The sequence below is a fragment of the Zonotrichia albicollis genome, chromosome 10 (assembly GCF_047830755.1).
Source record: "Zonotrichia albicollis isolate bZonAlb1 chromosome 10, bZonAlb1.hap1, whole genome shotgun sequence".
Lineage (NCBI taxonomy): Eukaryota > Metazoa > Chordata > Aves > Passeriformes > Passerellidae > Zonotrichia > Zonotrichia albicollis.
The window spans coordinates 1,636,870-1,651,231 of NC_133828.1; the positions used below are offsets into that span (position 1 = coordinate 1,636,870).

Here is a 14,362-nt window from a genome sequence, read left to right on the forward strand (position 1 = left end):
TGGAGAACCATGAGTTGGCAAGTCTTGGGCGCAGATGAAAATGGTATGAAGAGCCACAATGATGGGTAGGAGATGGGTACAGCCACTGAATGGGTGGCTGGTGGGTTGACCCAGTGGAATGTGCTCCTTTAAGAGGAGCTTTCCATGCTAGGAGATGAGGTTGCTTGGAGTAAGGAGGCTGCTGAGCTGTTTTTTTTTCCTCTCCTGTCCTTCCAGAACGTGTACAAGTCTGACCTGCAGTGGCTGAGGGGCATTGGCTGGTCCCCAATTGGATCACTGGACGTTGAGAAGAACAAGAGGGCGAGTGAGATCCTGAGTGACAAGAAGTATCGTCAGCACCCAGACACCATCAAATTCACCAGCCTTCCTGACTCGATGCCCATGGTGCTGGCAAAGCACAACTCCAAAATCATGGACCAAGTGAGATTTCTTTGTGTTTGCATCCTGAAGGCAATGAGCACCTTCCTTTCTCAGGGTGTTGTTCTATGTCCTTCCATGGCCTGGGTTATTCAGGGGCGGATATTGCATCCTCTTGCTTCAGGGATTTGTGTTCCTTGTTTGAGATAACACATTCTTTTGGAGATATAATGAAGTACAGAGTGGAAAAAAATGGTTGAAATATTAGAAAGGTTTGGGGATAGCAAAGCTCTTACTGGGTCAGTGCAAATTACAGACTCCTTCCTTTGGTTTGTGGACCTGACTTTCTCATTGAGTTTGTTTCCCTAAACCTCTGAGTTGTTGTTTCCTCTTGTCCTCCTTTCCCAGCGCTCGTACATCTCAGCCTGGGAGAAGGACAAAACCAGCATCCACATCATGCCGGACACCCCAGGGATCCTGCTGGCGCAGCAGAACAAAGTGAACTTCAGCGAGGTGGGTGGTTGTTGGGAGTGCAGTGTGTGTGCCTGGGCACTGCTGTGCCCCCAGCATTGTGTGAGGGCCTGGTGGTGTCTGTTGCAGAAACTGTACAAGCAGGCGATGGAGGAGGAGAAGAAGAAGGGCTACGACATGCGGGCAGATGCCATTCCCATCAAGTCTGCCAAAGCTTCCCGGGACATCGCCAGCGATGTGAGTGCACAGCAGCCCTTGTGGCACACACAGGGGCTGATTCTTTTCTCACCTTAAAGCCTCAGTGGTTTCAGCTCTGTGTTTTGTGGAGGTGGTGCTGCAGGAGTCTTGGCCACATAAAAACCCCAAAACTAACACTCAGTGAACATTTTTTTGTCCACAGTACAAGTACAAGGAAGGGTATCGCAAACAGCTGGGCCACCACATTGGGGCCAGGAACATCGAGGATGACCCCAAGATGATGTGGTCAATGCACGTGGCCAAGATCCAGAGTGACAGGGAGTACAAGAAGGACTTTGAGAAGTCCAAGACAAGGTTCAGCAGCCCTGTGGACATGCTGGGAGTGGTGTTGGCCAAGAAATGCCAGGAGCTGGTCAGTGATGCCGATTACCGGCACCCTCTGCACCGCTGGACGTGCCTGCCGGACCAGAACGACGTTGTCCATGCCAAGACAGTGTACGACCTGCAGAGTGATGTGAGTTGTTCTTTGCTGGCTGTGTTGCAAACGCAAGTCTCTCTTGTAGTCTTGTATTCTGTTCCTCTGCTGGAAGAGGTTCTTGTTGGAATAATAATTCTTGGCTGATTCTGAGTGACTGATATTGTGTTGTGGCACTTCTTGACGGGGGCATTCAGTGATGATGTTTGTGTGGGGTCCTGCTTCATGGCCACAGACGAATCCTTTCTTGCCATGAACATTTTAAGGGGAGAGTTGTGGCTGAGACCTTTCGTACAGTAAGGCAGGGGAAGGGCAGCAGGGTAAAATATTGCCTTTGGAGGACCAAGAGTGACAGTGGCAAGCTCTGAGTGCAGGTACATGGTACAGAGTGTCTTGGGTGACGTGATGCACCCCTCATGCCTCTGCCACCTATAGAATGTCAAATAGAGAAGGTCTTTGCTGGGATGCTGAGACGACAGAGAGGGAGAGTGGTGAATTCTTTGACAGGTCCTTGGGGTGTTGCAGGTGTGGGGAGCCAGGTGTGGGGTGCTGACCTTCATGGGAGTCCCAGTCCTGGTGTCTGGTGGGTTGACCCAGGGAAACGTGTTCCATTTATTAGATGGTACTGTGGTAGGAGTTAAGGTTGCTTGGAGTGAAGAATTTGCTAAGTTGCTTTGTGTCCTCTCCTGTCCTTCCAGAACGTGTACAAGTCTGACCTGCAGTGGCTGAGGGGCATTGGCTGGTCCCCAATTGGATCACTGGATGCTGAGAAGAACAAGAGGGCGAGCGAGATCCTGAGTGACAAGAAATATCGTCAGCACCCAGACACCATCAAATTCACCAGCCTTCCTGACTCGATGCCCATGGTGCTGGCAAAGCACAACTCCCAAATCATGGACCAAGTGAGTTTTCTTTGTGTTTACATCCTGAAGGCAATGAGCACCTTCCTATCTCAGAATGTTGTTCTATGTCCTTCCATGGCCCAGGTTATGCAAGGGGAAAATCCCCTCTTGCCTTAGGGATTTATGTTCCTTGTTTGAGATAAAACTCTTTTATGTGGTTGAAGCAGTAAAGAGGTACACTGCAGAAAAGAAAAGGGTGAAGCATTAGAAAGGTTTGGGGAAAGGGCAGGGGTTCTTGAGTCAGTGCAAAGTAGAGACCTCTTGCTTTGGTTCACAGAGCTGATGTTCTCACTGAATTTGTTTCCCTAAACCTGAGTGATCTTGTTTCCTCTTGTCCTCCTTTCCCAGCGCTCGTACATCTCAGCCTGGGAGAAGGACAAAACCAGCATCCACATCATGCCGGACACGCCAGGGATCCTGCTGGCGCAGCAGAACAAAGTGAACTTCAGTGAGGTGGGTGGCTGTTGGGGGTGCAGTGTGTGTGCCTGGGCACTGCTGTGCCCCCAGCATTGTGTGAGGGCCTGGTGGTGTCTGTTGCAGAAACTGTACAAGCAGGCGATGGAGGAGGAGAAGAAGAAGGGCTACGACATGCGGGCAGATGCCATTCCCATCAAGTCTGCCAAAGCTTCCCGGGACATCGCCAGTGATGTGAGTGCACAGCAGCCCTTGTGGCACACACAGGGGCTGAGTCTTTTCTCTCTTTAAAGCCTCAGTGGTTTCAGCTTTGTGTTTTGTGGAGGTGGTGCTGCAGGGGTCTTGGCCACATAAAAAAACCTAAACTAACACTCAGTGAACATTTTTTTGTCCACAGTACAAGTACAAGGAAGGGTATCGCAAACAGCTGGGCCACCACATCGGGGCCAGGAACATCGAGGATGACCCCAAGATGATGTGGTCAATGCACGTGGCCAAGATCCAGAGCGACAGGGAGTACAAGAAAGCCTTTGAGAAGTCCAAAACCCACTTCAGCAGCCCCGTGGACATGCTGGGAGTGGTGTTGGCCAAGAAGTGCCAGGAGCTGGTCAGTGATGCCGATTACCGGCACCCTCTGCACCGCTGGACGTGCCTGCCGGACCAGAACGACGTTGTCCATGCCAAGACAGTGTACGACCTGCAGAGTGATGTGAGTTGTTCTTTACAGGCTGTGTCACAGACTTGGGTTGTCTATTCTTTTTGAGGAAGTCAAAAAGGAATTAAAATCCTTTTTCTTCTGGGGAGCCAAGAGTTGGCAGAGGTAAAAAATTGTGCAGCTGAGAATGGTGTGAAGAGCCTTAGGATATGATATAAAAGGCTCCTCCAATGTCTCTGCCAGATGCAGACTTAGAAATGGTGTAGGACTTTACTGGCAATACCTAGAAGGTATAGGTAGAAGATTTGTGGATTGCTTGATAGCCTCTTGTGATGTTGCAGGGGCAGAGAGACAGGTTTTGGGAGCTGAGCTTATCCAGAGTGACTTCTGTGGCACAAGCTGGTGGGTTGACCCAGTGGAACATGTTCCATTAAGAGGAGCTTTCCATGATAGGAGTTGAGGTTGCTTGGAGTGAAGAAATTTGCTAAGTTGCTTTGTGTCCTCTCCTGTCCTTCCAGAACGTGTACAAGTCTGACCTGCAGTGGCTGAGGGGCATTGGCTGGTCCCCAATTGGATCATTGGATGCTGAGAAGAACAAGAGGGCGAGCGAGATCCTGAGTGACAAGAAGTATCGTCAGCACCCAGACACCATCAAATTCACCAGCCTTCCTGACTCGATGCCCATGGTGCTGGCAAAGCACAACTCCCAAATCATGGACCAAGTGAGTTTTCTTTGTGTTTGCATCCTGAAGGCAATGAGCACCTTCCTTTCTCAGGGTGTTGTTCTCTGTCCTTCCAACGCTCACGTTATGCAAGGGGAAAAATCCCTCTTGCCTCAGGGATTTGTGTTCCTTGTATGAGATTAAATTTTTGTTTGCCTGGTTGGAGTAGGAATGGGGTACAGTGCAGAAAAGAAAAGGGTGAAGCATTAGAAAGGTTTGGGGAAAGGGCAGGAGTTCTTGAGTCAGTGCAAAGTAGAGACCTCTTGCTTTGGTTCACAGAGCTGATGTTCTCACTGGATTTGTTTCCCTAAACCTGAGTGATCTTATCTCCCTCTGTGCTCCTCGTTTCCAGCGCTCGTACATCTCAGCCTGGGAGAAGGACAAAACCAGCATCCACATCATGCCGGACACCCCAGGGATCCTGCTGGCGCAGCAGAACAAAGTGAACTTCAGCGAGGTGGGTGGTTGTTGGGAGTGCAGTGTCCATCCCTGGGCACTGCTGTGCCCCCAGCATTGTGTGAGGGCCTGGTGGTGTCTGTTGCAGAAACTGTACAAGCAGGCGATGGAGGAGGAGAAGAAGAAGGGCTACGACATGCGGGCAGATGCCATTCCCATCAAGTCTGCCAAAGCTTCCCGGGACATCGCCAGTGATGTGAGTGCACAGCAGCCCTTGTGGCACACACAGGGGTTGATTCTTTTCTCACTTTAAAATCTTAGTGGCTTCAGCTGCTATGTTTTCTGGAGGTGGTCCCAGGGGCTTCCAGGGTCATGTAAAAACCCTGTACTAACACTCAGTGAACAACTGTTTTGTCCACAGTACAAGTACAAGGAAGGGTATCGCAAACAGCTGGGCCACCACATTGGGGCCAGGAACATTGAGGATGACCCCAAGATGATGTGGTCAATGCACGTGGCCAAGATCCAGAGTGACAGGGAGTACAAGAAGGACTTTGAGAAGTCCAAGACAAGGTTCAGCAGCCCCGTGGACATGCTGGGAGTGGTGTTGGCCAAGAAGTGCCAGGAGCTGGTCAGTGATGCTGATTATCGGCACTACCTGCACCAGTGGACTTGTCTGCCCGACCAGAATGATGTCATCCATGCCAAGCAAGCCTACGAGCTCCAGAGTGATGTGAGTACTTGCTGATAAGCTCTGGTCTACTGAAATGTCTGTGTTTTCCTTGGAATATAAACTAGAGTAGTTGCTCTCATACAGTATCTTTTCACTTTTGTGGAGTGAAGTAATCTGAATGTAATGGCATTATGAAGGTTTATGTACAGCTAAACATCAGAATTAGCTCCTTATCAACCTTCATAGTAGGGAATTTGAATATATTTAAATGCTGATTAACATATAAAGGGGGAAATTTTTAACTGCTGCCTTTATATTTTATAACAGAACTGCTACAAATCTGACCTGGAATGGCTGCGGGGCATTGGCTGGGTCCCAATTGGTTCCTTGGAAGTTGAGAAGGCCAAGAAGGCAGGAGAGATCCTGAGTGACAAAATTTACCGGCAGCATCCGGACACCATCAAGTTCACCAGCATCCCAGATTCCATCCCAATGGTGTTGGCCAAGCAGAATGCAGACACCATGAACAAGGTGAGTCTGGATTTAATCAGGTAACTCATCAACAATGTCTGCCTAAACCCCTGAGACAGGACTGGGGCCACAGACCTGTGTCTGTGCTGTGAGATTTCACCACTGTAAGGCTGTAAAAACATAAGTTCAATTTTTGGTAATCAATGGGAAACTTGTTTTCATCAAGAGCTGATTTAATAATATCTTTCTTGAGAATTACTAAGTTAATTTGTCACAATTATCAATTGTGAATATCTCCAAATACTTTGCTGTGTTTCTCCTGCAGCGTTTGTACACTGAGGCCTGGGATAAAGACAAGACACAAATCCACATCATGCCTGACACGCCTGAAATCACACTGGCAAGAGAGAACAAGAAGAACTACAGTCTGGTGAGTGTGGGAGCTCTTCAAATGTAACTGTTCCAAACGGCTGGATCAGGAATGTTCTGGGAAACCTTCTATAGATAGCACTATCAGTTTCCCTTAGTAACTCCCATATTTATCCAAAAAGTTGTAACTTTAAAAACATTGTTTGTATATTTGTGGTAGTGCATACATAGAACAGTGAGCACTGGTGAGAAGAAATTCCATAAATTCCACACAAGTCGTGTGTTTCCACTGAATTTTGGAGAGTAATTTCTGCCATTGTGCATAATGTTGGGAAGGCAAAAATTAATACCAGAAAGGCAATTACCAGCATAATTCTGCAAAGGTGTGATGCCAGTGTTCAGCATTATTTTAGGCAAAAATGTTCACATCAGTAAGCCATATCAGTGGTTTTAAAAAGTTTTACTCCATTTGTATAGAAGAAAAGTTTTGCTCTTAATTGCAGTGTTACATTATTTAAAACAGTAAAATAAAAATTAATTAACAAATGTATTTAGCAAAGGTCTTCCTTTGACATACAAATGTATTTAGCAAAGGTCTTCCTTTGACATGAATTTGTATCAGCTACTGATTTGAGGTTTTGAGTTAAAGGTAGATAAAACTGGGTGTAATAAATCTAAACACAATTATTAGATCTACTTCCAAGCAATTTGTTTTGCACAGAATATAACATATGGAACTTACATGAGTCCCATTGTTTAATTCTTCATCTAGAAACAATACAGACAGGCCATGGAAGATTCAAAGAAGAAAGGCTATGATCTGAGAGCTGATGCCATCCCCATCCAAGCAGCCAAAGCATCCAGGCAAATTGCCAGTGATGTAAGAATCTAAGTTTTTGTTTCTTTCTATGTTGACATCTCTCCTCTGAAACCTGAGAATTATCAGCTGGATCCTGTAAAAGGCGCTGCAGTTAAACTGTGGCCTTAAGTAACAGATTTTTGCAAGTAAATTATCATGTATATTAAAAAACATAAATGTTGATAATTATAAAAACAATATAATGCTGTTTTCATGATAGCTGTATAGCTCATAACCCTATATGTGTACATAAGTATTTACAGTATGTGTATCATCATATGTAATGAGGATTAAATGCATTTAATATGACCAGGATTATTTTTCACTGATATTAGTAAAGCACATTTCTTCAAAAAAGAAAATGATAAAAAATTTCTGTTTAGAGTTCTAACTCAAATAGCAAAAAACTTTAGTCCTAGAATATTATTAGCATGAGAATTGCTTTAACTGTTTGGGACTTTTTTTAATGGTAGGTTATAAATAAGTTTGTAAAGGACATTGTTAGAAATATTTAATATGAGTAACTGATATTTATAGGCGATACAGAAATGTAATATTTTGGTTTGTGTTTCAGTACAAGTACAAGGAAGGGTATCGCAAACAGCTGGGCCACCACATTGGGGCCAGGAACATCGAGGATGACCCCAAGATGATGTGGTCAATGCACGTGGCCAAGATCCAGAGCGACAGGGAGTACAAGAAGGACTTTGAGAAGTCCAAGACAAGGTTCAGCAGCCCCGTGGACATGCTGGGAGTGGTGTTGGCCAAGAAGTGCCAGGAGCTGGTCAGTGATGCCGATTATCGGCACTACCTGCACCAGTGGATCTGCCTGCCCGACCAGAACGACGTCATCCACGCCAAGCAAGCCTACGAGCTCCAGAGTGATGTGAGTTCTCTGACATTTAAGTTTTGCTGAGGAATGTATTTGATATTTTACATAATTGGATCAGGCCATCTTGTTCTGATGTGATAGAACCAACATTTTGAGATTTCTTTTTAAATTTTGTAGCTGACTGAAACTGAACTCTCCAACAGGATAAGTTAACTAATTGATCCTTTAATGAAATCCTCTTAACTCCAGAATTGCTATCTATCATTTACCATTCTGTGAAAATTGGGTAATGGTTTCACCCTTAATGCAGTGGAAATGCACTTGTTTTTTTTATATTTTATCTTGTGCTTTGAATTTATTTCAATTAATTCTTGATAGTGAGGTTACTTATTGGTGAACTATTCACTACAAGTTGCATTATTGTTATTGATAGAATAACCTGTGTGAGTGATTTTTTTCCTATTTTTTAACAGAACTGCTACAAATCTGACTTGGAATGGCTACGAGGCGTTGGCTGGGTCCCAATTGGTTCTTTGGAAGTTGAGAAAGCCAAGAGAGCAGGGGAGATCCTGAGTGACAAAATTTACCGGCAGCATCCGGACACCATCAAGTTCACCAGTGTCACGGATTCCCTGGAGATGGTGTTGGCCAAGCAGAACGCAGACACCATGAACAAGGTGAGTCCTGATCCCTCTGGGTGGCACATCCTGGAGGCAGGGCTGGCAATGAACTGAGCACAAGCAATGCTGCAGTTCAAGTATGATGCATTTTTAATCATTGTGCTCTTGTTATTTTACTCAAAACTCTAAGATCAGCTCATGGAAGACTCAAATTTGTGTAATATTCTGCATTTTACTTTTAAATATTTTCATTGGAGTGTGTGTGCATTGGGCACTAATATTTCTTTGGTTTATTCATTACTCTGAAGCAATGTGGCAGTTTCCTTAATGTTTTTGAACTCCCTCATATTAATTCTCCTTTTTTTCATGTTACTTTTACCAGATGTGCACATAACTGTACATCCATGCTATATTTCATAGTGTCATAGTAAGGTTTGGGTTAGAAGGGACATTAAAGATCATTTTGTTCTAACCTTCTGCCATGGGATGGGACAATTTCCCCATGACCAGTTTCCTATCATTTTAGTTAATGTGTTTTCCATGTTTATTGAGATGTTAACCTAGTTTGGAATGTCCTATCAATCTCTTCCTGTTTTCTTTTTTAGCGTTTGTACACTGAAGCTTGGAACAAAGACAAGACCTCGATTCATGTCATGCCTGACACCCCAGAAATCCTGCTGGCCAAACAGAACCGAGTGAACTACAGTGAGGTGAGTGCAGCTGAAATCTGAGACAATTAACTTGTGCTTCTGACAAGTATGCTTTTGTCATCCCTGACTTTTAGCTAATGGTGAAATATTGCCAGGTTTTTTATTTTCACAAATGGTTTGAAATCAGAGTTGTTCCAGAAATTGAACTCCTGGATATCTAATTGGGCTATTGAAATATATTATCCCACATAAACTAGAAATAATTTCTACAGCAATGTGTGAAAATAATTAGTTTTGCTTTGCCTTCCCTAAATGATTTCTATTTTCCAAGCATCTACAATAAAACTACAAGGTCTTTGAAATCTGCAGTTTTTTATTTTCCAATGAATGTAGAGCTGGGCTGAAGATGTTTAAGATGCCTGAAAATCAACAATATTGTTTAGGGACTTGAATACTCCGATGTGCTCATCTGAAATGCAATTTTGTTTTTGAAACTAGATTGTGATTTTTTTTCTCACAGAAAATGTACAAGCTGGCCTTGGAGGAGTCAAAGAAGAAGGGCTATGATTTGCGTTTTGATGCCATTCCCATTCAGTCTGCCAAAGCCTCCAGGGACATTGCCAGTGAGGTGAGCAGGCTTTGTTCTCATTTCTCTGTGGTTCTGGGAGTGGAAATAATCATAAGGTTTGCTACTGTCATACTTCATAGAATAGATAATATAGAAATATATTTTCATAATGATTCTTTGTAAAGATTCCACTACATTTCCTTTAGTGCATGGAAGGAAGGGGGAGCCAGTATTTTTATCATGAAGGATATATCACTGTAATAAATAAATATAATAATGTGAAGATTATTAATAGGTCCCCTGCAGTACTTCTGTTGATGTCCATGGGTATTCAAGCAGCATGATCAAATGAACCAATGGTAGAGTTTGTCAGGTTAATTTCTGATTCAAACAATATTTCTGTTCAAGTGCCATAATGAAATTCAAGATGTCTGAGCATAAAAACTGGGATAAACCATACAATGACTATGATAGCTTGTGCTTCTGGTAAGGCAGCATCACTTAGAGATGAAGGATAACAGATTTTTATGCTCCCTGTTTACTCACAAGTTGGATATTTCAACTCTTTGTATACAGAGAAAATCATATGAACTTAATCAAGGAGTTTTATAAAAAGTCTGTTAAGTAAGTTAATATTTACAATGTAGTCTTAATAGTAAAAGAATGTGAAGTACCAAACTTGATAGAATGTGACATTAAATATTTAGTGAATTGAAAGCATTTTATATAAAAAGTCTCAGGTAATTATATCTAATCCAAAAGTTTCTTAAATGAAAATTAATCCCAGAGTAGAAAGGCTTATATAATATTTTTATCTTCACAACTAATGAGTATGTTAAACTGCTAGAACTATTTATTAATTTTTCAATACACCAAGTAACTTTAAATTTCTTCTGCTTCAGTACAAGTACAAGGAAGGATATCGGAAGCAGCTGGGCCACCACATTGGGGCCAGGAACATCGAGGATGACCCCAAGATGATGTGGTCGATGCACGTGGCCAAGATCCAGAGTGACAGGGAGTACAAGAAGGACTTTGAGAAGTCCAAGACAAGGTTCAGCAGCCCCGTGGACATGCTGGGAGTGGTGTTGGCCAAGAAGTGCCAGGAGCTGGTCAGTGATGCCGATTACCGGCACTACCTGCACCAGTGGACTTGTCTGCCAGACCAGAATGATGTCATCCACGCCAAGCAAGCCTATGAGCTCCAGAGTGATGTGAGTTCTCTGACATTTAAGTTTTGCTGAGGAATGTATTTGATATTTTACATAATTGGATCAGGCCATCTTGTTCTGATGTGATACAACCAACATTCTGAGATTTCTTTTTAAGTTTCACAGTTAATTGATGCTCAGCTCTCCTAGAGGTTATACCAACTAATTGATATTTAAACGAAATCTTGCAAGGATTTGAACTATCTTTCATTTACCATTCTGTGAAAGCTGAATAATCGTTTCACCCTTAATGTAGATGAAATGCTGTTATTTTTTCCACAATTTTCTTTACAGCTTTGAGTTTGTTTGAATGAAGAGCTGATAGCAAGGTGTTTTCCCTTTGGAAGGATGCACTGTGTAACATACATTATGATGATTATTTTATTAAATTAAATTGTGTAATTTCTTTTTTTATTGTAACAGAACTGCTACAAATCTGACCTGGAGTGGCTGCGGGGCATTGGCTGGGTCCCAATTGGTTCTTTGGAAGTTGAGAAAGCCAAGAGAGCAGGGGAGATCCTGAGTGACAAAATTTACCGGCAGCATCCGGACACCATCAAGTTCACCAGTGTCACGGATTCCCTGGAGATGGTGTTGGCCAAGCAGAACGCAGACACCATGAACAAGGTGAGTCCTGATCCCTCTGGGTGGCACATCCTGGAGGCAGGGCTGGCAATGAACCGAGCACAAGCAATGCTGCAGTTCAAGTATGATGCATTTTTAATCATTGTGCTCTTGTTATTTCACTCAAAACTCTAAGAAGACTCAAATTTGTGTAATATTCTGCATTTTACATTTAAATATTTTCCTTGGAGTGTGTGTGCATTGGGCACTAATAGTTCTTTGGTTTATTCATTATTCTGAAGCAATATGGCAGTTTCCTTAATGTTTTTGAACTCCCTCATATTGATTCTCCTTTTTTTCATGTTACTTTTACCAGATTAACACATAACTGTATACCCATGCTATATTTCATAGCGTCATAATGAGGTTTGGGTTAGAAGGGACATTAAAGATCATTTTGTTCTAACCTTCTGCCATGGGATGGGACAATTTCCCCTAGACCAGTTTCCTATCATTTTAGTTAATGTGTTTTCCATGTTTATTGAGATGTTAACCTAGTTTGGAATGTCCTATCAATCTGTTCCTGTTTTATTTTTTAGCGTTTGTACACTGAAGCTTGGAACAAAGACAAGACCTCGATTCATGTCATGCCTGACACCCCAGAAATCCTGCTGGCCAAACAGAACCGAGTGAACTACAGTGAGGTGAGTGCAGCTGAAATCTGAGACAGTTAAAGGGTTTCTCATAAGTACAATTTTCATCACCTTTGATTTTGTGTTAATGGTAAAATATTGTCAAGTTGTTTATTTTCATACATGGCCATTTCCAGAGCTGAAGTCAGAGTTATTCTTCCACAAAAAAATATTTTCTTTTAGAATATATTATCCCCCATAAATGAGAAATAATTTCTAAAGCAAGTTGTGGAAATAGGTAGTTTAGCTTTTTAAATGTTCCCATCTTTGCCTTCCCTAAATGATTTCCATTTTCCAAACGTCTACAATAAAATTCCAACGTCTTTGAAAATTTTTTTTCCTATAGAACTGTATTTAAATTGTCTGAAGATAAACAATATTGTTTAGAGATTCCATTTGTTTTACTGCCTAGTTGTGCTGAACTGAAATGCAAGTTTGAATTTTGTTTTTTTAAACTAAGATGTGACTCTTTCTCACAGAAAATGTACAAGCTGGCCTTGGAGGAGTCAAAGAAGAAGGGCTATGATTTGCGATTTGATGCCATTCCCATTCAGTCTGCCAAAGCCTCCAGGGACATTGCCAGTGAGGTGAGCAGGCTTTGTTCTCATTCTCTATGGATTTGGTAATGGAAGAGAATCAGAATCTTTGTTCACTTATTTGCTAATGTCACATGTCACAAAATAGATAACATAGAAATCTGTTTTCGTAGTGATTCTACCACATGCCATACGTGCACAAAAAAATGGATACCCAGTAATTTTTTATGAGTTATGTATCACAGTTATGAATAAATATAATAATATGAAGATTATTTATATGTCCCCCATTGCTCTTCATGGATGGTAAAGTAGGATGAACAAAAAGATGTAGGAGTTTGTCAAGATAATTTCTGATTCAAAATAGGAAGTCCTTTAAAATCTGTCCCCAAAAGAGATATGTAAGTAAATAAATTCTGAAAGTTTAAATGCTTATCTTTTCTGGAGGAAAGAAATAATTCTGTTTCAGTGTCGCATTGAAATGCAAAACACAAAAGCTGGAAAAAACTCAGCAATAACTGGGACAGGTTTTGTTTCAAGGATTAGACAATATCACTAAGAGACAGAGGATAACAGATTTTAGTGCTCTTTGTTTTTCTACCAAGAAATCTATTTAAATGCTTTGTCTTACAAAAGGATAAAATATATAAACATATATATGGATTTTTTTCCTGCAGTACAAGTACAAGGAAGGGTATCGCAAACAGCTGGGCCACCACATTGGGGCCAGGAACATCGAGGATGACCCCAAGATGATGTGGTCGATGCACGTGGCCAAGATCCAGAGCGACAGGGAGTACAAGAAGGACTTTGAGAAGTCCAAGACAAGGTTCAGCAGCCCCGTGGACATGCTGGGAGTGGTGTTGGCCAAGAAGTGCCAGCAGCTGGTCAGTGATGCCGATTACCGGCACTACCTGCACCAGTGGATCTGCCTGCCCGACCAGAACGACGTCATCCACGCCAAGCAAGCCTATGACCTGCAGAGTGATGTGAGCAAATCCTTAAATTTGTAACACAGCATTTCTGTAACACAGCATTTCTGTAACACAGCATTTCTGTAACACCCTAATTCTGTAATACAATCATTCTGTAACACGGAATTAAGTCTTGCACAATCTAATTTTTAGAATATGGATAATAAGCCTCTAGTCGCTTGCATCAGACTTGTTGAAATGTTTTCATTCTTTCATTCTTTCAATTCTTTCTTCAAATTTATGTTTAATCCTGTTTTTTCAGTCCTTAACCTGAGGTATAATTTGTGTGTTACTCTGATTCTAGCATTGTGCTACAATACCTCTTTTATTTCTCTTATTTAATAATTATTTTACTAAATCTTCAAAAACAATTGTTTTCAGAACCATATCCTCAGAAACATACCCAGTTGTTCATATTGTATGTGCTTGTTTATATTATAATTAATATTATAATATTATTTATTTATATTATTAATATTAAAATATTAATTTTAATATTTGATCATGCTTGCCCCTATGTAACAAAATTTCAAATTTTTTCAGGCTGTTTACAAATCAGACCTGGAATGGCTGAGAGGCATTGGATGGGTTCCTATTGGCTCCTTGGAGGTTGAGAAAGCCAAGAAAGCTGGAGAAATCCTCAGTGACAGGAAGTATCGGCAGCCTGCAGACAAAATCAAATTCACCAGCGTGACCGATTCCTTGGCCATGGTCTTAGCCAAGCAAAATGCTGAGATCATGAACAAGGTGAGG

The 14,362-nt window shown here is 42.2% G+C and overlaps 1 protein-coding gene across 34 annotated transcripts in view; it reads left to right on the forward strand.

The window, feature by feature from the left end:
* Positions 1-14,362, forward strand: part of NEB (nebulin) — a 108,291-nt gene that overhangs the window by 27,118 nt on the left and 66,811 nt on the right. For 29 of the 34 annotated variants that reach the window (XM_074547825.1, XM_074547791.1, XM_074547798.1 and 26 more), the window contains exons 41-65: positions 217-420; positions 766-870; positions 958-1,065; positions 1,229-1,540; positions 2,200-2,403; positions 2,752-2,856; positions 2,944-3,051; positions 3,215-3,526; positions 3,991-4,194; positions 4,547-4,651; positions 4,739-4,846; positions 5,012-5,323; positions 5,591-5,794; positions 6,060-6,164; positions 6,876-6,983; positions 7,537-7,848; positions 8,268-8,471; positions 9,020-9,124; positions 9,585-9,692; positions 10,535-10,846; positions 11,267-11,470; positions 12,007-12,111; positions 12,579-12,686; positions 13,313-13,624; positions 14,153-14,356. In XM_074547825.1, the coding sequence (XP_074403926.1) occupies positions 217-420; positions 766-870; positions 958-1,065; positions 1,229-1,540; positions 2,200-2,403; positions 2,752-2,856; positions 2,944-3,051; positions 3,215-3,526; positions 3,991-4,194; positions 4,547-4,651; positions 4,739-4,846; positions 5,012-5,323; positions 5,591-5,794; positions 6,060-6,164; positions 6,876-6,983; positions 7,537-7,848; positions 8,268-8,471; positions 9,020-9,124; positions 9,585-9,692; positions 10,535-10,846; positions 11,267-11,470; positions 12,007-12,111; positions 12,579-12,686; positions 13,313-13,624; positions 14,153-14,356 (4,578 nt within the window). The remainder of the gene's footprint in view (positions 1-216; positions 421-765; positions 871-957; positions 1,066-1,228; positions 1,541-2,199; positions 2,404-2,751; positions 2,857-2,943; positions 3,052-3,214; positions 3,527-3,990; positions 4,195-4,546; positions 4,652-4,738; positions 4,847-5,011; positions 5,324-5,590; positions 5,795-6,059; positions 6,165-6,875; positions 6,984-7,536; positions 7,849-8,267; positions 8,472-9,019; positions 9,125-9,584; positions 9,693-10,534; positions 10,847-11,266; positions 11,471-12,006; positions 12,112-12,578; positions 12,687-13,312; positions 13,625-14,152; positions 14,357-14,362) is intronic. The other 5 variants (XM_074547818.1, XM_074547817.1, XM_074547816.1 and 2 more) reach the window with 5 other exon arrangements.